The 21,809-nt window shown below is 52.8% G+C and overlaps 2 protein-coding genes across 3 annotated transcripts; one reads left to right on the plus strand and one right to left on the minus strand.

Annotated features, from left to right (window-relative positions):
• Positions 1-1,457: 1,457 nt before the first annotated feature.
• On the minus strand, positions 1,458-16,165 carry ALDH16A1 (aldehyde dehydrogenase 16 family member A1). The gene is made up of 17 exons (XM_055311347.1): positions 15,963-16,165; positions 10,452-10,554; positions 9,999-10,125; positions 8,837-9,015; positions 8,673-8,750; positions 8,335-8,516; positions 8,097-8,249; positions 7,436-7,621; positions 7,120-7,215; positions 6,783-6,919; positions 6,491-6,596; positions 6,272-6,402; positions 5,809-5,976; positions 5,329-5,530; positions 2,748-2,933; positions 2,311-2,433; positions 1,458-1,740 (listed from the first exon to the last, which is right to left on the minus strand). The coding sequence occupies exons 1-17, from the start codon at positions 16,050-16,052 to the stop codon at positions 1,579-1,581; spliced, it is 2,409 nt and encodes an 802-aa protein (XP_055167322.1). The 5' UTR covers positions 16,053-16,165; the 3' UTR covers positions 1,458-1,578.
• A 102-nt stretch (positions 16,166-16,267) lies between these two features.
• Positions 16,268-21,190, plus strand: PIH1D1 (PIH1 domain containing 1). Of its 2 annotated transcripts, XM_055311349.1 has the most exons (10): positions 16,268-16,338; positions 17,025-17,118; positions 17,498-17,564; positions 17,937-18,116; positions 19,170-19,231; positions 19,319-19,400; positions 19,847-19,976; positions 20,183-20,258; positions 20,825-20,968; positions 21,068-21,190. In XM_055311349.1, exons 2-10 carry the CDS (start codon positions 17,029-17,031, stop codon positions 21,107-21,109), a joined length of 873 nt encoding a protein of 290 aa, XP_055167324.1. In that variant the 5' UTR covers positions 16,268-16,338; positions 17,025-17,028; the 3' UTR covers positions 21,110-21,190. The 2 variants fall into 2 exon arrangements, with proteins under 2 accessions (XP_055167324.1, XP_055167323.1); XM_055311348.1 differs by lacking the exon at positions 16,268-16,338 and having other exon boundaries at positions 16,694-17,118.
• Positions 21,191-21,809: the final 619 nt, after the last annotated feature.

Here is a 21,809-nt window from a genome sequence, read left to right on the forward strand (position 1 = left end):
GTGGCCCCTGGTGGTTGCCTTGTTAAAGCAATGGGATTCCTAGGAAGGACACCGAGACAGCCCATTGGATCCTAACGGGAACTGTCAAACTATAGGAACTAGAACCTTCCAGGGATTTTCCTCCAGCGTTGCCATCCTGGTGTCTTTTCTTTCCAAACAAATGTCCAGATCCTGGGAAGGGTAATTATTCGGTCCAGCCTCAGATACTGACAGGAGGCTGCCTATTCTCACTTGCTTCGTGACCGAATCAACCTCTAGTTAACAGTGAACACTATGCAAGTCCCGTGTACCTGTGGAGTCAACCAGTCCAGTTGGAGCTATTAGCTCCATTTTACAGATGAGGAAACAGGCTCAGAGCAGTGAAGCAGTTTTCCTATAAAGTCACATCGCTGAAAGGAGTGACTGAGGCAGATAGGTAGGGCTAGGAAACACCGGAGGTGGGCATCCAGCTGGCTCGGTCCATGAAGCATCCTACTCTCCTGACCTCGGGGTCAGGAGTTCAAGTTTCAGGTTGGGTATAAAGATTACTTAAGAAAGTAAAAAAGACAGGAGCACCTGAGTGGCACAGTGGTTGAGAGTCTGCCTTTGGCTCAGGTCATGATCCTGGGGTCCTAGGATCGAGTCTCACATCAGGCTCCCCACAGGGAGCCTGCTTCCTGCTTCTCCCTCTGCCTATGTCTGTGCCTCTCTCTGGGTCTCTCATGAATAAATAAAATAAAAAAAAAAAAAAGAAAGAAAGAAAGAAAGAAAGAAAGAAAGAAAGAAAGAAAGAAAGAAAGAAAGAAAGAAAGAAAGAAAGGAGAGGAAAAAGAAAGAAAAAAGACCCCAAAGATCATGTGCCCACAAAAGACTGGTTCTGGTTCCTGCCTACATTTGGGTTCTCGGGAACCTGGGGCACCTCAGATGTGCGTCTTGCTCTATTTTCTGTAAGAAACATCTTACAGAAAATTCCCTCTTATCCTAAGCTAGCAGGAGTGGGTGCCTTGCATCCAAAAGAATTCTACGACTGATGTGCCAGAGCCACTCAGATTGGCTCATGGAGTGACTGCTAAAAATTCAGGAATTCTGTCAGCTTGTTTGTTGTTCAATCATCTAGAGCTTGCAATCGGACATGATGGGAGCATTTACACTGCAGGAATTGGCAGATGTTACTTACCAGGGCTTTTATTTTATCCCAGAGAGCCACTGTGTTTTATTTTATACCAGCACACCATGGGTCCTGAAATAACGCATAGGCAGAGAAAGTCAAAGAGCAAGAGTGGCAGGATGGAGAGGACCAGAGGAAAACAAGAGGCCCTGGGGCCCTGCCCGGGGCTTCTCAGAGTTCCCTTTATCTGTTGCACAAACACTGTGTTGTACTGGAGCCAGCCCACCCGGCTGCCGAGATTCAGAACTCAAATGGCCTCAAACAGACCAGAAGTTGCTACTCCCCCACTTCCTCCCCTCAGAAGCACAGCCAAGGTTGGACAGAGTTTATTGGAGGGCATGAGAGTCATAAAAAAAGAAAGTTCCAGGCTTCTGGTGTCTGTCAGGGTCCATCTCTCCCGTGTCCAAGATGGAGCAGGTGGCACTCGGGCATCAGTCCCCCATGGGCAGCCACAGGGCCTTGGTCCGTGCTGCCCGCAGCCCCAACTCTGGGCCTGCCCCCTTGGCCTCCTGATCCCAGGCCCGAGGGCAGCCTCTGTTGACCCACACCGGCTTCAGGTTTCCTGCTGAGGCCCACTCCACAAACTGGGAGCCCTGGTATGAGAAGGGAGGGGGGGATTGGCACTTCCATAAGCTTCTTGCCAAGCAACTGTTTCCTTGACAATAAGGACTATCACTGAGGGGCCTGACTCCTTGACCTAGGTTCTGTTGCTTACAATGCTCAACTGTCACCGGCAGACCTTCCAGATGCTGAGGGAAACAAGGCTGACCTTTGTGGCTAGGGGATTTCCTCCCCATTAACAGCCTACATTCAAAGGAATGGGGCCTGCCTAATGTTCTTGGTGACAAGGAGTTCCCCTGTTACCATCAGAGGGTGGAATGTGGGCCTCTGGTTCTGCTATTGAGGTGTGGTCCTCAGCAATGGGTTGTCCAATGAGATGAGGTCTTTAGGCTGGACAGGATACCAGGCCCTTGTTGCTATGCTAAGGAGATCCCCTTCCTTAGCAATGGGGCTCTAAAGGGGCGGGATCTCAGAACCTGGTTGCCAAGGAGTCTCTCCTCCTTAGCAACGGGAGCTTAGAGGGGGCATTGCTCTGCTTCCAGAAAAGGAAGAGGCTGTAGGTGAGGTTTAAGATGCTGAAGAGACAGCACAACAAAGCGTACCTGTGCAGATCCGAAGTACCACAGGGCCTGGATGTCCTGGTGCAAGGCCAGGCAGCGGGTCAGGTGGTCCCGGTCTCCGGTCACCACGTTTACCAGGCCTGCTGGCAATAAGGTGGCCATATCCTAGGGGATGGGAGAGAGAGTTGTGGGGGGAAGGGTGTCAGAGACCCTGGAGGCAACAGTCTGGGTGAGGAATGAGCATCCAGGGAGGGCCCTTGAGGCTCCTGGAAGGAATGGGATCAGGATCATGACTGGCAAACGCTTGAGGCCTGGACAGAACAGTCACTGGGTCCATGAACAATGCGGGCTTGGACCCCGGGGGTTGGGGTTACCGCGGTTACCAAGGGGGTGGGGTGAGTGCAGGCCTTAGGGCACCTTCCACCCATCTGCTGCCCCAGGGACTGCTGGGAGCAGCACCAGGAAGGCAGCAGTTGTACCTGGCAGACCTCCAGGGCGGGGATGGGACAGGCCCCGCTGGGTACCAAGACTACAGAGTTGCCGTGGGCCAGGGCGGCGGCCAGGAGAGACACGAAGGCAAGCAGGGGCCACTCGTCAGGGCACACGATGGCCAGCACGCCCAGCGGCTCCCGCAGCCGGAGCACGGGGCCCTTCAGCTCTGCCACCTGCAGGGACAAGCAGATGAGGTCACAGGCTGGGCACAGGAGCCTCATCATCTGCCCCTTTCTTCCTCTCCCCATCTTTGCTTCTCTGTAACAATTCTAATGATGATTCACCAGGTAACAAGGCAGAGCAGACTGGAGATAGATGGTTGGCTCTGCCACTCACCAGCTGTGTGACCTTGGTTGAGTTACTTAACCTCTCTGGGCCTCAGCTTTCCATCTTTCAAATGAGGCTAATGGTGTTTAACTCAGAGATTTATTGTTAAAATGAAATAAGTTAATGTGTGTAGAGGGCTCAGAACATGACCCAGGTTGGTTTCTGTGTGTGTATGTGATTTTTTTTTTCTTTAAACTTTATTGAGGGGCATCTGGGTGGCTCAGTGTTTGAGCACCTGCCTTTGGCTCAAGCCATGATCCCAGAGTCCCCAGATCGAGTCCCACATCAGTCTCCTTGCATAGAACCTACTCCTCCCTCAGCCTATGTCTCTGCCTCTCTCTCTCTGTGCTTCTCATCAATAAATAAAATCTTTATTAAAAAAAAAACTTTATTGAATATAATTTTTAATTTATTTTTATTTATTTTTGAATATAATTTTTTAGAAGATTTTTATTTATTTATTCATGAGAAGCACACACACAGAGGTAGAGACACAGGCAGAGGGAGAAGCAGGCTCCCTGTAGGGAGCCCGAAGTGGGGATGGATCCCCAGACTGAGGATCATGCCCTAGGCCAAAGGCAGAAAGACACTCAACTGCTGAGCCACCCACGCACCCGTTTATTGAATATAATTGACATTCACTAAACCACACACATTTTAAAGAGTACATTTGATAGTTTTTTTAAAGCAACTCTACACCTTGACCTCATGACCCTGAGATCAAGAACTGTATGCTCTACCGACTAAGCCAGTCAGATGCCCTCAATTTAATAAGTTTGGACATCTATCTGTATCTGTGAAACCATCACCACAATCAAGGTAATGAACTTTACCCCCCAAAATCTTCATCTGCACCTTTGTGATGCTTCCTTCCTATTTGAACACTCTCAGTCCTCAACCACTGATCTGCTTCCACTCACTATAGGTTAATTTCTATTTTCTAGAATTTTTTAGATACAAAATCATATTTCTGCACTATTTTTTTAAAATTTGGCTTCTTTTTTTTTTTAAGTTTTTATTTATTCATTCATGAGAGACACACAGAGAGAGAGACAGAGACACAGGCAGAGGGAGAAGCAGGCTCCATGCAGGGAGCCCGATGTGGGACTCGATCCCGGGTCCCCAGGATCAGGCCCTGGGCTAAAGGCGGTGCTAAACCGCTGAGCCACGCAGGCTGCCCATTATTTGGCTTCTTTCACTCAGCACAGTGACTTGGAGATTCATCCACAGTGTAGGACTGCTGAGTAGGAGGCTACTGTTATGGATGTAGCACACTCTATTTTATTTTTTTAAAGATTTATTTACTCATGAGAGTCAGAGAGAGAGAGAGAGGCAGAGAGACAGGCAGAGGGAGAAGCAGGCTCCCTGCAGGAAGCCCAGTGCAGGACTCCATCCCAGGAGCTTGGGGTCATGACCTGACCCAAAGGCAGACACTCAACCACTGAGCCACCCAGGCGCCCCACACTGTTTATGTATTAATCTATCAAAGGACATTTGGATTACTTCAGCTTTTTATTTTACTTATTGTATTTATTTGTTTTAAAAATAAACTCTATGTCCAGCATGGGCCTCAGACTCACTACCCCCAAGATCAAGTCACATGGTCTACTGACTCAGCCAGCCAGAAGCTGCTAGATTGCTTCCAGTTTTTAGCTACTGTGAATAATGCTGCTATAAAATTTGAGTGTAAATCCTTATATGGATTATATGCTTTCATTGTTCTTGGATTAAAACCTAGGAATTAGGGACGCCCAGGTGGCTCAGAGGTTAAGCACCTGCCTTCAGCTCAGGGCGTGATACTGGTGTCTTGGGATCAAGTCCCACATCGGGCTCCCTAAATGAAGCCTGCTTCTCCCTCTGCCTGTGTCTCTGCCTCTCTCTCTCTCACTCTGTCTCTCATGAATAAATAATTAAATCTTAAAAAAAAAAAATCCTTGTATGGATTATATGCTTTCATTGTTCTTGGATTAAAACCTAGGAATAAGGGGTGCCTGGGTGGCTGAGGTGGTTGAGCATCCAACTCTCAGTTTCAGCTCAGGTCATGATCTCAGGGTTGTGAGATTGAGCCCCATGTCAGGCTCTGCACTCAGTACAGACTCTGCTTGAGATTCTCTCTCCCTCTGCCCTCCCGCTCGTATTCTCTCTCATTCTCTCCACCTAAGTCAGCCTCACTCCAAAGTCCTTGCTCTAACCCCTACCCTAGACTGCCACCCTGTCTGCCCATTCACAGAACCCTCTCACCTGCAACACATGGCCTTGGGCCTGGGCGCGGGCCCCCCAGGCCCGAAGCTGCCTCACACTCAGCTCCACCTCCACCTTGGCGGCCTTGAACTCCACTCCATGTCTCTCCAGCCTCGAGGCTAGGGCAGACTCCCGGCGCTCCAGTGCAGTTGCCAAGGCCCACAACAGGGACGCCCGGGCCCCTGGGGACTGACTCACCCAGCTTGGGGTGGAGGGGAGACAGTGCAAGTTAGGGGTTAGCTTATTGGTCCTGGCTCTTTCCAGTTATCCCTCCTCTGTCTGCTACCTCTGCCATGGGGCTCTGGCCCCATGGCCCAACTGCCTGGGGAAGGGAGCAAGGGTGTCAGCCTTGGGAGCTTGTATTTCATAGCCCACCAGTCCTCAGGACCCAGACCCCATATACCATCAGCCCTTGGGGGTCTCAGACCACCCTCTCTAATGCCCCATGACCTCTGGGTTTTCCCATGTGATTCCTCTTACCCAGGGGTAGCCTGGTGAGCGGCCTCCACAGCTCCTCGGATATCCTTGGCTCCACCCTCAGCCACATAGCTGTGGAGTTTGCCTTGTGAATCCTGGATGGGTCTGGAGCTCCGGGCCCCAGGAGCTTGGAATCGGCCCCCGATGAAGAGCCCATAGGGGGCTGTTGGGCTGGAGTGGGGTGAGGTGTGGAGGTGGGTCCTGGGGCCTGGTCCACTCATACCCCATGCTCTACCCCAGTGAGCCTCTGGGAGAGCACGGTCCATCATTTAGCAGAATTGAGGCTCTCATAGGCACAGGTGGTGGAGCCAAGAGATCCAGAATGCAATTCTGGGCAGCAGCCAGGGAGCCCTCAAGACAGTGTTACCAAATCCCCCTCCAGGCCACAGGGAGCCTGCCATAACTTCCCTTCTCCCCTTCCACATCTCCAGGGATTCTGGGAGTTGCAGCCCCTGGAACAGCTCACCTGGGTCCTATTTCAGGCCCAGCTGGCAGGGTTGAGGGGACAGCGAGACCAAAGGTGTCATAGTTCATACTCTCGGAAAAGTAAGCCACCCGGCCAGGGGTTCCTGAGGGCCGCAGATACTCATACAGACCCTGTGAGAGGGGTAGTGTCAAAAGCACACAAGGTGGGCACAAGGTAGATAAAGGGGATGATGATGGGGTGGAGGAGGGGTTCACTCACGTCGAGGCCCCCGTGCCAGGAAGACCCGCTCTCCTTGCAGCCACCTGTGGGCACTTCAGAGTTTCTAAGGCCATGGGCGTTGATCCACACTGTGCCCACCTGGAGCCTGGGCAGGGGGGAGGGGGCATGGACACCACATGAGCAGGAACAAAGGTATAGGGGCCTGGGAGTCAGAGCTGGGGTGGGCAGAGACTCGGAGAGAATGTGATGGAGACCTCAAGGCTGAAAGAAGGAGCAGAAGCTTGGGCCCCCCCGCAGGCTGCCTCTCATGCCCCAGTGGGTGCTGACTGACCCGTAGCCCAGCTCCAGGGCCTGCCCCAGTCTCTCACTCCACACACTGGCACTGCCTCCTCGGGGCGTCCTGTTGGCCATGGCCAGGGCCTCCTTCGCTGTGCGGAATCGGGAGGCTGCCACCACAGGCCAGGGCACCTGGAAGAGGTGATGATGGAGCTCAGGTGGCCTGGCCAGCTCCTCCTTCCAACACCCTACCCATTAGGGAACCGGCTAACAGTCATCAGCAGCCGCCAGACCCAGCCCCCACTGGGGCCTCTGCAGGTGTGGTGTTGCTGCCCAGGTCTGGCTGCACATGGGTGGATGGAACAGGATCTCTAGGGCCCTAGAGGGCTTACCTCTGCCTGGCTACATGGGGAAGCCGGGAGCAGGTCAGAGACCAAAGTTGGGGGGAAGAATGGGCTGTCTGAAGGCACATCACCAGCCTGAAACACCTAAAGAGAAAGAAACAGATCTACAACTTCACTTCCAATCTCTCCTCCCTCAGACCCAGGAATCAAGATCTCTAGCCTCTCCTCCCAAAAACCCAGAAGTCCAGCCCCCCAGCCTCCTCCATCAGACCCAGGAGTCCAGGTCACCAATCTCTTTACCCTCAGACCCAGGAATCAGATTTCCCCCTTCCCTGGCACCTTGGAGTCTGTGACCTTTGCCCACCTGTGCGCCTTCACTCCGGGCCTCATGCACATAGCGCTGGGCCAGGTCATGTGCGGCAGCCCCTCGAGCCCCCATGTCCACAGCCCCATCCAGTCCTCGACCAGCCCGAAGCCGTGCCATCCGCTCCTGGAGCCGCCTCATTGTCTCATCCCACACAGACTCCTGGATCAGGAGCCTGAGGCCCCCCTGTCAGGAGAAGGGATGTCAAGGCAGGCAAGGTCAGGGCCAGCACTGAGGGGATGTGCCCCCACAGAGGGTTGAGACTTGGGGATGTCTACTGATCAGAGGAGGGTCAAGGAGGGATGGCTGGGGACCCTAGAGACTCACCAAGGCCCCACATCCAGGCAGGAGGCAGAGTTAGAGAAGTTGGTGATTCAGAATGCAGACAGGTTGGAAAACTAGGGACATGCACACTCAGAAAAATGGAGGGAATCTTTAAGAACAAGAGACATGGGCCTCCTGCAGAAACAGGAGAGCCAGGACATGGAGATTCAGAAATCCAAAGTGATGAGGAGTTCCACACATGTATTGGTGCAGAGAGAGAATATGAGACACAAAGAACCAAAAACTACAATCAGTGGAGAGACATGATGCTTTGAGGTCTGGAGATGGACACGCAGGGGTCCCAGGACTTGGGGGCTCACGAGTGCACGGGCCTCACCGCGCTGCGGTCGGACCAGGCTGCATCCACAACACCCTCCACCGCGGAGTCCACATCCGCTGCCTCTGTCAGCACCAGCAGTGACTCGGTCCCCAGGGCCAGGCCCAGCTCGGCACCCTTACCTGCCAGGGTCCGCCGGAGGGCACGTCCTTCCTGTAGGACCCCCACCAGATTCAGTAGAAGGAGGGGCCTCCGGGCCTCCCAGCCACATCCTGTACCCTCCTAACCCCGAAAATACCTCGACAGCTCCACAGAAGGCCACCTTCTGGACTCTAGGCTGGGAGGCTAGGACAGGGCCCAGGGATGCAGGGCCACTGATCACATTGAGGATTCCTGGGAACGAACCTAGCTCCCCTGCCAGCTGGGCCAGCAGAAGGGGTGTCGGGGAGGCTGGGGGCACGAGGACCACCACAGTACAGCCTGGAAAAAGTGGGTAGCTCAAAGACCCTGGAGTTTGGGCCCCCAGGCCCCTCCTCCCTCAGACACGGAAGTCCTCACCCCGAGCCCCCTCATCCCTCAGACCCAGGAGTTCAGCCCCCCAGCTCCCTCCTCCCTCAGACCCAGCCCATCAATTACCCACAGCCAGGGCAGGGCAAATCCTCCACATCATCTCAAGAAAGGAGAATGTGGGTGACAAGATGAGACCGACCACTCCTGTAAGAATAAATAAGAGGACTGGGACAGGTACTGCTAGGTCGTGAGGGAGGAAGGGGCTGGGAGCCAGGACTCCTGCTTCTCACCCATGGGCTCCCAGCCTGCCAGCACCTCCTCCTGGGTGCATGCTTGGACTGCATGGTACTGGAGCAGCTGCTGGGCCAGTGGGACATCCTTGTCTCGAATCTCTCGAACAGCTCGCCCAGTAACCAGGGATTCCAGGGTCCAGAACAGCCGCTGGTGCTTCTGGATCATCTTGGCCAGCCTGCAGAGAAAGCCAGGGGGATAGTCATTTCCCACTGCCCTTCCATCACACAGTCCCGGAACACCTCCTCTGTACTTGGACTACAATCCTTATGATCTCCTGGGGCATCCCTGTCATTTACCGGGGGGGGGGGGGGGGGGGGGGGGGGGGAACAACAAAGATTCATGGGAAACGTAGTCCAAAAAACACAAAGCCTGAGGGTGCCCTGTGATGATATGGGCCACCCGCAACCCCCAATGGTGCTGGGAAATTGAAGTTTAACCTCTAATCTCAGTCGTATTCTAGAAAATGGAATGTTTGTCTCTAGGTGGCCCAAGAGTGTGCTGGAAGATGGAGCATCGATAAACCCCAGGGATATTCTGGGAACTAGAACTTCCTCATTACTAGTCCTGGTGTATGGATGTTTTCACTGCTAAAGGCACCAAGGCATGCTGGGCATAGGAGCCTGAGCTACCCTCAGGCTACACCCCTTCTGCTGGCCCAGCTGGCAGGGGAGCTAGGTTCGTTCCCAGGAATCCTCAATGTGATCAGTGGCCCTGCATCCCTGGGCCCTGTCCTAGCCTCCCAGCCTAGAGTCCAGAAGGTGGCCTTCTGTGGAGCTGTCGAGGTATTTTCGGGGTTAGGAGGGTACAGGATGTGGCTGGGAGGCCCGGAGGCCCCTCCTTCTACTGAATCTGGTGGGGGTCCTACAGGAAGGACGTGCCCTCCGGCGGACCCTGGCAGGTAAGGGTGCCGAGCTGGGCCTGGCCCTGGGGACCGAGTCACTGCTGGTGCTGACAGAGGCAGCGGATGTGGACTCCGCGGTGGAGGGTGTTGTGGATGCAGCCTGGTCCGACCGCAGCGCGGTGAGGCCCATGCACTCGTGGGCCCCCAAGTAACTCAGTGAGATATCGGGAAATAGAGGGTCCTCACAGTTTCAAGTGGGTGCTGGAGGATGAAGTCCTTTCCCACCTCCCATGGTCCACACCTCTCAATTCCATCACCTGATCAGATGCTGGGCCCGGGAAGCTCCAGGGAGTCCGCTCCAGTTCTCGAAAGCCTTCCCTGCCGCTTCGACTGCAGCCACCACATCCTCAGCCTGTGCCTGGAGGCAACTGGCCAAGCTCTCTCCTGGGGGGATGAATGGAGGCACCCCAGATGAGAGGAGTGGGGGGATCCCATGTCAGAACTGGAGGGGGCTCAGATTTCCAGAGCCCAGGTGCACCCCAAGGCAGAAAAGCTTGTCCCCCATAATCAAGGAAAGGATCTTAGTAGAGAGTGATCTCAAAAAGCATTGACAGGCACATAGAACGTAATTAGGATGACTGCTAACAGGAAGAGCCTTTTTTTCCCACTGGCTCCACCCTGCCTTCAGAGCAAAGGGAATGGGGGGTTGCTGGGAGGTAAGGCTGGCCGGGGATACAGATGCCTCTCTCCCCCTGGGGGTCACCTCATACCTGTGATGGGATCCTGGCAAGGCACTGAATTCCTGTGTTCTGGCTTTAACCACTTTCCACTCACATAGTGACCCAAGCGTCGGTCCTGGGTGTCCAGCCAGGCCTGGGGGAGGTGAAGACGGTTTGGAAAGGGCTCTAGGAGGCATATGGGGGAGCTCAATCCCCACCTAGAATCCTCTGGGAGGGGGATACCTGCACCCCTTTGCCCCCCTAATTCTTTTCCTGTGTAGAAGAAAAAGTGTAAGATACATTATAATCTAAAATTCATCACATTAATCATTTTAAGTTTTTGTTTTTGTTTTTTTTTTTTTTACTTATGATAGTCAGAGAGAGAGAGTGAGAGAGAGAGGCAGAGACATAGGCAGAGGGAGAGGCAGGCTCCATGCACCGGGAGCCTGACGTGGGATTCGATCCCGGGTCTCCAGAATCGCGCCCTGGGCCAAAGGCAGGCGCCAAACCGCTGCGCCACCCAGGGATCCCTCATTTTAAGTTTTTAAAAAGTTTTAAAAAATGTTTTAAAAAGGTTTTATTTATTTGAGACAGAGAGAGAGAGCAAGCATGAGTAGGTGGAAGGGGAAGAGAGGAAGAAGCAGATTCTCCACTGTGTGGGGAGTCAGACGTGAGGCTTGATCCCAGGACCCCAAGATCACGACCAAAGCCAAAGGCAGATGCCCAATCGACTGAGCCATCCAGGCACCCCTCATTTTAAAGCATATAATTTCTTAGCATTTAGTATGTTAACAACATTGTGCCACCATCACCATGATCTAGTTCCAGAACATTTTCATCCCCTCCAAAGGAAACTCGGTCTCCCTTCCCCCTGACACTAGTCCCTGGCAGCCACTAATCTGCTTCCTGTTTCTCCAGATTTGCCTACTCTGGATTATTTCTCAGAAATGAAACCTTACAATCTGTGACTTTTTGACTGGTCTCTTTCATCCAACACAGTGTTTCTGAGGTTCATCCATGATTTGCTTGTATCAAAACTCCATTCCTGGGGTGCCTGCCTAAGTGGCTTAGTCAACTAAAGCACCTGACTCTCAATTTCAGGTCAGATCGTGATCTCAGAGTCTGAGATCAAGCTCGGTTGGAAGCCTGCTTGATTCTCTCTCCCTCTCCCTCTGCCCCTCCCAGCTCTCTCTCTTTAAAAAAAAAAAAAAAAGGCTTCATTCCTTTTTTATGACTATATGATATTCCATTGTCTAGATAGGTCACATTTTGTTTATCCATTTATCACCAGTTAATGCATATTCAGTTTGTTTCTGCCTTCTGGTTACTGTGAATAGTACTGCTTGGAACATGCATGTACAGGTTTTTGTTTGAACACCTGTCTTCACTTTTCTTTTAAAGATTTATTTATTTATTTATTCATGTGAGACAGACACAGAAAGAGAGAGTCAGAAACACAGGCAGAGGGAGAAGCAGGTTCCCCGCAGAAAAGTCGGATGCAGGACTCATCCAGGGATCTGGAATCATGCCCTGAGCCCAAGGCAGACACACAACACTAAGCCACCCAAGCGTCCCAATTTCTTTTGGGCTTATGTACCCAGGAAGGGAATTGCTAGGTCATGTATAACTTACGGAGGGACCACCAAACTGGGTTCCATGGTGGCTGCACAGTTTTACCCCCTCACCGGCAACATGTAATGGCTGTCCTACTGACTTTGAAATGTGGCTTAATAAAACCCTTTCTCCTCCATGGAGAAATGACCTCAGGTCAGGTTTCTATTTCTCAGGAAACCTGAGACAATTCAGCTGCATTACCAGTCATCAGTGACCCGTGAATGGTCCACCACACCTGACTAGGACAATTGAGAACACGCCATAGATATCAGTGGGAAGCCAAGGCATTGGGGCTTTCTGGAGTGCTCTGCATTCCTGGGATTGGGCACATACCTTGTCACAACCCTGGAAGCATTGCCCGTAACACTGTATCAGGCAGTTATCAGGTCCTTTTTTTAGGAGGTGGGGTTTTTAAGCCAGGTGGCTTATGCATCCAACGGTGTGATGCCATTCCCTCCCCCCTTAGCAGTCATCACTTTGAGGAGTGATATGGACAGAAGACACAGGCCTGCCAGGCACAGCTTATTTGGCTGTTATGTGTCTACCTGAGCCCAAGGCATAGCACACAGGCATGGTAAGCCTGCTATGAAGTCCCTAGAGCTACAAATTTGAATCCTGGCTCTGGTACTATTGTGCAACCCTAGCCAGGGTGTTATAATACCCTGGCCTTGGCTAAGCCATCTGGAAGATGGGGATAATCACAGCCCCTCCCTACTTCACAGGGCTCTGGCAAGGATTAAGTGCATCAGTGCACACAATAAACTCAGAGCAGCACCATGTAGGACTTCCTCTTAATCTTACTGCACCTAGCCTTCCATGTCTGCTCCATGTTTCTCCCCTTGATCCTGTCTTCTCTAAATCCTGGAAAAATCCAAGACACACTTTCCACTTTTTCCTTCTACAATTGCTCTCTTCTTAGCATCCCAAAGCCACATTCTCCCAATTTTCCTCTTACCCTGCCAATTGGTTCTCTCATTTTTCTTTGAAGGAAAATGGTGAGTCAGAAGTTTCAAATCCAAATACCCCCAGAGAGGGTGCCTGGGTGGCTCAGTCAGTTAAGCGTCTGCCTTCAGCTCAGGTCATGATCTCAGGGTTCTGGGATGGAGCCTGGAGTCAGGCTCCCTGCTCAGCAGGCAGGGGGTCTGCTTCTGCCTCTTCCACTGCCCCTCCCTGTGGCTTGTGTTCTCTCACTCTCTCTCAAATAAATAAAATCTAAAAAAAACCAAAAAACAAAAAAACAATCCCCAGAGAAAGACACATTTTTGAAACAGTTGGGGATGTGTGAATCTGAGTTGGGCATTGGAGGATATTAAGAATGACCACTAATGTGAACAGTGAGAAATAGCTAGGAAGGGGTGCTCTGGGTGGCTTAGTCAGTTAAGCATCCAAATCTTGATTTCAGCTTAAAGTTGCGAGATTGAGCCCCTCATTAGGCTCTGTGCTGGGTGTGCAGCCTGCTTAAGACTCTGTTACTCCCCTGCTTGAATGCTTGCTCTCTGGTGCATGTTCTCTCTCTCTCAAAAGAAAAAAAAAAGGCTAGATAGTTATGTCATGAAATGAGTCCTCATGTGTTACAAATGGGGATTCAAATATTTCTGGGAAACTAACATGACATCTGGGATTTAAATCATTCCAGAAAAAAACAAAAGACAACACTGGATCAAATGTTGGTGATTCCCGAAGCTGAGTGACAGGTAAGAAGTAGTTCATAGTATTAAGTACCCTGTGGAAGTTTGTAAACTTTACCTGCCCCCTGCCAAAGAAAAACAAAACCCTAAAACAATGTCCACAGAGTCCTGGCACGTCATGATAGTGTGAGAAGAGGGGCTGGTGGAAACTGGGAACACATGATTTGTCTAAAAAGATAGTCACTATTGAATCCAGATGATTTTTGTCAGGGAATGTGAGCCAAACATTGCCAAATTTTGGGATTTTATTTTCAAAAGAAGCTGGAATCTGGATGTTTGCAGGGGCTTGACCACTAATTCACATTTAAAAAAATAAAGTGCAGGCCAAAGAAAACAGTTTGTTGGTTGGCTCTGGCCCACACACTCTAAGTCTGAGACCTTTTCTTGGGAGGTGGTGTGGGAACTGTGGGCTGTGGAATCCCAGGGCTCAGGTTCCAATCTCAGCTTCATCCCTTTTAAACTGTTGAGTGTGGGCACATTACTTATCCTTCTAGGCCTCTGTGTGCTAACACTAAAATAATAACACTAATCCCCTCTCATAGCTGTTCTGGGTATTAAATGAGATCACACTGTGCACAGAAGCTGGCACAGAGAGGGCACCCAGGAAATATAAACTACGATCACATTATCCCTATTTCAGTATATTCCATCTCTAGCCAACCTCCAAGTGTGAGAATTGTCTGTTCTCTATCCCAGATCCTCACTCTCACTGTTCAGCTATCTTTCTACACTGGAGACTCCCAGGTCCCTGTCTCCAGAGGTGAAGACATAAGCCCAAGTAGCATGTGACTCCTGCCTGAGGCTGTCCCCGGGTCCCTCACACTCTCACCTTGCGCTAATAAAGCTCAAGGCCCTTCCTTGGAACCATTGCCCTCCTGGGTTCACTACTGGTGGTAATGGCGGTGGGGAAGGGGGGACAGAGACAGCCAGACCCCAAACATTGCTTTGCCCTCTCCACCCCCCACACGGCTTCTCCTCTATCTCTGCCTGAGGTGCTCCTATCCATCACAGTCCGCTCCAGGCTCTGGCCTCATCTTCCACTTGGACCCTTGTTCCAGCCTCCTCTTCTCTCCTTGAAGAAAATCCTAAGCGGGGCACCTAGGTTGCTCAGTGGTTGAGCGTCTGCTTCGGCTCAGATCGTGATCCCAGAGTGCTGGAATCAAGTCCAGGCTCCTGATGGGTGGGTGGGGGCCCTGTTTCTCCCTCTGCCTGTGTCTCTCATGAATAAATAAATAAAAATCTTTTTTTTTTAAATAAGGTGTTTTTTTTTTTTTTTATGATAGAGGAAGAGAGAGAGAGAGAGAAGCAGAGACACAGGCAGAGGGAGAAGCAGGCTCCATGCACCGGGAGCCCGACGTGGGATTCGATCCCGGGTCTCCAGGATCGCGCCCTGGGCCAAAGGCAGGCGCTAAACCGCCACCCAGGGATCCCCTAAATAAATAAAAATCTTAAAAAAAGAGAGAGAGAGAGAAGCCTAAGCTGCTCATTCCGGAGTGCTAGAAGACCCCGGGGGGGGGGGGTTCAGGAGAGCCCCTTGGGGGTTGGGGTGGATTCTGAAGGGCCTCGGTAATTACAGAATGCGAAGCACCCTACTCATCCACAGGAACTACAGAGGTTCTGGGGGACCCCAGGCATCACAGGAGCCTCACGAGGACTTGAAGAGGCCCTGGAGGATCATGGGAGCCCCAGAGCCCCACGGGGATATTCGGAGGGGCTGCGGGTGATGACGGTAAGTTGTGAGGTATCCTGGGGCTCCTAAGATCCTAAGAGCCCCGCAAGTATTGATGAGGGCCCCGATGAATCACGGGGGCCCCCACGGGAGTTCGGCGGGGTGGGGCGCAGGAGCCACAGGAAGTTCCGAGGGATCACAGGAAATCTACGGCGATTCCCAAGGTCCCTGGAAAGAGCGGGGGTGCCCCACAGGAATTCCGAGTCCTGGAGGATCACGGGAGGTTCTTGCGGGGGCCCTGAAGAATCACAGGAGCCCCTCCCGGGGCTCTGAGGAATGGGGGAAACACCGCCCTGAGGTCGGCGCAGGGGGTTCGAGGGTTACCCCGAAACAAGGGTGAAGAGGAGGGCAGCCGCAAAGGATCAAGGGAACGCCCTTCAAGGGTGGGTCCTAAGCGGTGGCCGGAGTCACAGGAGCCGAGAGGGGCGGAGCTGCTGGGCTGCCGCGGTGGATCACGGGAGTCCGCGCGCAAAACAAGACCCAAGAAGCCTGCGGAGGGGGGATGGGCAGCGCCGAACGGCAAGCCCTCACCAGTGCGCATGCGTGGCTCTCAGGCACGGGTCCGTACTCCAGCGTGGCGAAGATCTCTCGGGCGCTGGGCCTTGCACGCGTCGCAGCCATCACCCGGGCGGGCCGCTTTCCACCAAGGAGTGCGGGGCGCTCTGCCCAGAGGAACTTTGAGGTCGAAGGGCGGCACCGCCCCCTCCAGCCCAGAGGGCGGGGCTACAGGAGATAGAGTGTAAGCCCGCCTTGGGTCCGGTGACCCCGCCCATGCGCCCGAGCTGGGAAATGTGGTTTGGAGCATGCGCAGTCCTCAAACCGAGGCGGGGCGGGGAGCGGGGACGGGACGGAAATGTGGGTCCCTTGCAAATAGGAAGGCGCCAGATTTAGAAGGGCGGCCGTACTGGTGTGTCTTCTCTTCACTCTGTTCATATTGAGGGCAGGAATTTAAGCTTTTCGTCCGAAGTACCTTTGCTAGAGAATCTAGTTGAGCTCTGGGACGAAGCGATAGTTCAGAAATCAGAAGGGAGTCTTTAGGATGGACACTGATATTAAGGTTTTAAAAGTGTGCCAACCTGAACTGCTCAGTAGCTTGGCAAGATGCGTGGAGAAGAGAAGTATGAAAAAAAAAAAAGAGAAGTATGGCTTTAATCGACACAGGAAGTGTGGCATTCAGATTTAGGTTCAGAATTTCGTTTTGATTGGTTGAAGTGAGGGGCGTGCCTTCAGCCTTAGACTGTGATTGGTCGGGACGTTATGAAGTTGTAGGATTGATGTCTGAGCCTTCGCCGTAGACGGAAGCGTGGTTTGCCCAAGGCCTTGGTTACAGACTGGAAGTTTGGCTGTCATGTCACTTACAAGTTTAGCACATAGGACTTAGAGAGCATCTGAAACTATTGACTCCCAACAGATTGACAACCGTATCTGGGCTGAGTGGAATCATAGTCTCAGGCCGGATTCTTAGATTTTCATACAGAATAGTGGGTGTCACGGGAGTTGGTTGTGGGCCTGGCCGCAGGCCACAGTTTGATCCCGGCGAGGCTTTCCGCGCCACGTCGGGGTTGCTGAGGACGCCTAGGTCTCTTCCTGTAGGGCCATGGCGGACTCGAAGCTGCTGGTGCCGGAGCTGAGGGAGGCAGAGAAGATGGGTGCTGAGACCGCGCGTTTTGAGGAGCTGCTCCTGCAGGTGCGGAGTGATGGGCTCCTGGGTCTCTGAGTGTTCAGGGGATGTGTGTGTGTGTGTGTGTGTGTGTATGCACATGCATGCCTGCGGGTGCTCAGAGATGGAACTTCATGCCCAGAACGCACTTACTTGGGGTTGTGGATTTGCTCAATTTGGGATTGTGGATGCTCAACTTACTTGGGATTGTGGGTTTGCTAGGCTCTGGAAGAAATGCAAGTGGGCCTAGGGTTGTTCTCAGGGGTCCCCAAAGGAGGAGAGGGACATGGTATGTTTTATTCTTCACACATCTTATATGCATAAAATTTTCTCTTAAAACTTTGAAGAACAAATGAGGGTCTGATAGCACAGACGCCATGCCTGAAGGTTGTTTACCTTTACACAGGCCTCCAAGGAGCTCCAGCAAGTCCAGACAAGCAGACCAGAATCTACACAGATCCAACCTCAACCTGGTGAGAAAGGCAGAAACCCAGAGAGAGAGAGGGATGGAGTCTCAGAGAGAGGTGGACAAAGACTGGGGGCAGGGGACACAGAGGAGGCAAGAGAGAGGCACAGTAATGGGGTACAGAGGCCTTGGCAAGGGCTTGGGACAGAAATCCAGAGAGAGCAGGGAAGGGACCAAGATCTGAAAGAGAGGAAGAGGAGCAGGACAGGCATGACTAGGAGGACAGAAACACAAAGAGAGAGAGAGAGAGATCCCAGGGGTGGGGTAGGGAGCCGACCCAGAAAGCAGAGAACAGATCAAGAGAAGAATGGAGACTGAGGAGGGAAAGGCTGGAAATCGAGATGCATGCAGACACTCAGGACAAACCCATTTCTAACAGGTTTCTGCATAAAGACCAACTCTTCCGAAGGGAAGGTTTTCATCAACATCTGTCACTCTCCTTCCATCCCTCCTCCGGCTGACATGACTGAGGATGAGCTGCTTCAAATGCTGGAAGAAGACCAAGCTGGGTTTCGCATCCCCATGAGCCTGGGAGAGCCTCATGCCGAACTGGATGCAAGTCAGTGCCCTTGAAGGACCTAGGGATCTAGTTCCCTAGATCCTTTCTTCCCGAGGATCCAAGATCCAGGACTCTCCTTCCTCAGGACTCAGAAATCTGGCCCTCCTGTCCTTATCCTTTTCCCTTGACATATACTTAGCCTCCTGGGCTTCCAGTACCTTCTGTGTGGGGCAGTCCTGGTTCTGCCCACCTGCCCAAGCTGGCACTTCTCCCCTGCCCTACCCCATGGTAAGGGAGAGCTGGGCAGGTGTTGGACCAGCTCTCAATCTTGCTCCTTCACCTTTCTTCCCATCTCTATTTCTATGCCTTGACTCACCTGTCTCGCTTGAGTTTGTCTCAGTAGCTCGTTTTTTCAACTCACATATGTCCTCTGAAGCCTCATGGGTCCAGCTTTGGGTAGTGCCCTTGAGACACTCCTCGTCTTAGTTGAGGGTGGAGGAAACAGATGCAATTGCAAGACGGTGTGATTTCTGCTGGTCTGGAGGGGGCGCTTCACCCCATACCGTGGGGGGTCAGGGAAGGCTTCCTGGAGGAAGAGGCATCAGAAGATTTGAAGGCACAGGAGGAGTTCATCAGGCCAAGACAAAGAAGAGGTTTCTAGGCAGAGGGGATAGAGAAGTCCAGAGGTTGGAGAGTGATTGAATTAGGTTGGTCAGTAATGGAGAGATAGAAGAAATTTAAAGGGACCAGGTACCTAACAGAGGAGTGAGCATCTCTCCAGGTGGGGAGAGCAGACCACATGGGCCCTCCAACACTGCACTACGCAGAAGGACACTGACCTTTATCTGTGGCACTGGAGAGCCATGGGAGGGCTGTGAGCAGGGAAGGGGCGAGGTCAGCGCTGGGACGTGGTGGGAAAGGACCCGAGAGGAAGAGACAAGAGTGGTATGAGTCAGACTTGACAAATGCGAGTCTTGAGGCCTTACTTTGTAATTGTCTCTGGATCTCCCTGGTTCTTGCGGCCGCTGGCCTTTACTGGTTTAGCCTTGTCTGTATCCGGCGGTGGGGTTCCCTCGGAGGGCTGGGGGTCTCACCCCCTTTCTCTCCCTACAGAAGGCCAGGGTTGTACCGCCTACGACGTAGCCGTCAACAGCGACTTCTACCGGAGGATGCAGGTTGGGGGCGGGGCTGCGGGTGAGGCCTGGGCCGGGGCCTCTCCCTCCACCCGGAGCCCTCCCGCAGCCTCCCTCTCTCACTCCTAGAACAGTGATTTCTTGCGCGAGCTCGTGGTCACCATCGCCAGGGAGGGCCTTGAGGACAAATACAGTCTGCAGCTGAATCCAGGTGAGGGGCGGGGCCTGGGCCGGCGGGAGCTAGGGGGGCGGGAGCAGCTGGGGGGCGGGGCTTGGGAAAGGTGGGGCTAGGGTAGGCGGGGATTTTCTTGGTCCCTAGGCTCTGGACGACTGGGAGAAGGGGAAACTTTCCAAGGTTGGGGATGGAGCCGAGGGTGGGGCTGGCCCAAGAACCAGTAAGGGGCGGGGTCTAGGTAGCCAGGGGGCGGAGCCAGGAGCATCTCCAGGGGACAGATTTTTTTTTTTTGAGAATACCCTGGGGGAAAAAAAAAGAAAAAAAAAAAACCCTGTGAAGGCCGGGGTGTGGCCAGGTCCCTGGCTGCCTCGGAGGGGCGGAGCCTTTCCCTGGAAGCTCTTGCTATGCCAGACCCCCTATGGAAGCGAACGAAGGGAACCCTTAACCAGTGCCACCTTTGACTTTGAGCTTCCTACCCGCAGAATGGCGCATGTTGAAGAACCGGCCTTTCTTGGGCTCCATCTCCCAGCAAAATATCCGGTCCCAGCAGCGTCCTCGGATCCAGGAGCTGGGAAACCTGTATACTCCTGACTCCCTGAGACCTGAGGAAGGGTGGGCCTTCCGTGGGTTCTCTCTCTCCTGTCTCTCTCCCTGTAGGAAGCAGTATCCTGGGGCTCTGGGGACCGGGAGAAGCAGGACTCCCACTGAGAAAGTCCCGCAAGGCAGCGGGGCTCATAGGAGGGGGAAATTTCGGGAAGGATTAGCCCCGGCAAGGACCTGGTGGGCTCTCCTCAACTTTGGGTCTTGTTCCTCCTCAGCCCTGAAAAGCCTCACCTGAACCTTTGGCTGGAAGCCCCTGACCTCCTCTTGGCTGAAATTGACCTCCCCAAACTGGTGAGTGTGTGCTTGGCCAGTGCTGGGGAATGAGATCTAGAAGGGTCTGGTGGTCTCTGAGGGGGAATGAGCGGGGCCCCCTGTCACACCTGTGCGAGACTGGTTAGCCCTGCCCCCTGAGCACAGCTGTCTGCCCCATGAGTCTTTCAGGCTGACTTCTGGAGCTGCCCTGAGGGTGCCTGGGACACTCTAAGTCCTCAGTCATAGGGACTTGTAATTCCTATCTCTCACCACCCTTCTCCTGGGAGATTGGATCCTTTATTTTTATTTTTTTTATTTTTTAAAGATTTTTAAAATTTATTTATTCATGAGAGACACACACAGAGAGAGAAAGGCAGAGGGAGAAACAGGCTCCATGCAGGGAGCCCGATGTGGGACTCAATCCCAGGTCTCCAGGATCATGCCTTGGGCCGAAGGCAGGCGCTAAACCGTTGAGCCACCCAGGGATCCCAGATTGGATCCTTTAAATATGGCATCCCAACACAGGAGTCTTTGGTACCTGGTCTGTATTATTTTTGTCCTGTTGCTGGGCAGGGAAGGGTGGGCTTATTTCACTATATTCCCAGGATGGAGCTCTGGGGCTGTCGCTGGAGATTGGGGAGAACCGCCTGGTGATGGGGGGCCCCCAGCAGCTTTACCATCTCGATGCCTATATTCCCCTGCGGATCAACTCTGAGGAGAGCAAGGCAGCCTTCCATAGGAAGAGGAAGGTACCTGGGGAGATAGGGGGAGGTGTGCAGGGAAGTGGGGGCACTGGGGAGGCCCAGACTCCTGAATCCTCCTTCTCTGTTTCTCCTGCCTCTCCTCAGCAATTGATGGTGGCCATGCCTCTTCTGTCGGTGCCTTCTTGACTGTGTTTCTTTCCGTGCTTCCACATGGAGAAGAGGCTGGCAGTGGCTTCTCTAAAGTTGAAATAAAAGATTTTTGCCTTTGTTCTGTGTCTGGCTAGGAATATGTGGGGAGTGGGAGGGAAGAGGGACATGGGACTGTGTCCTGGAGTCATAGAGAAATCACTGCCCCGGCTATGGCCTCAGCCTCTCCCCTCTAGATCCTCTCTCTGGCCTCCTGGCCTCCAGTCTCTCCCCTTGTGTCCCACACAGTCCCAGAGCTAATATCCCCTCTCCTCTTCAGGTCACCTCAGCCTAGCACCCAGGGCATGTTTGGTGTGGCCCTCTTTATGCCCTTTTTTTTTTAAAGATTTTTTTTTTTTAATTTGAGAAACAGCACAAGCAAGAGGAGGGGCAGAGGGAGAAGGAGAAGCCGACTCCCAGCTGAGCAGCGAATCCAATGCAGAGCTCTATCCCAGGACTCTGAAATCATGACCTGAGCTGTCAGACACCCCTATGCCTTATTTATTCCCACTCTTCTCACTCAGTCCCATCACACTGAAGGGTATCCTGACCACATTTGTGTTTTGCACCTTCTCTTAGTTTCTGCTGTTCCCTCTACTCAGTGTTGTCTCTTCCAGTGAAACCCAGGAAACGTCGAATTGTCTTGCCCTTTCCTGAGTCCGTTTGGTGATCTGATGCATGGCATCATCATCTCTACCCT

Source organism: Nyctereutes procyonoides, unplaced genomic scaffold, assembly GCF_905146905.1.
Source record: "Nyctereutes procyonoides isolate TBG_1078 unplaced genomic scaffold, NYPRO_anot_genome, whole genome shotgun sequence".
Classification (NCBI taxonomy): domain Eukaryota; kingdom Metazoa; phylum Chordata; class Mammalia; order Carnivora; family Canidae; genus Nyctereutes; species Nyctereutes procyonoides.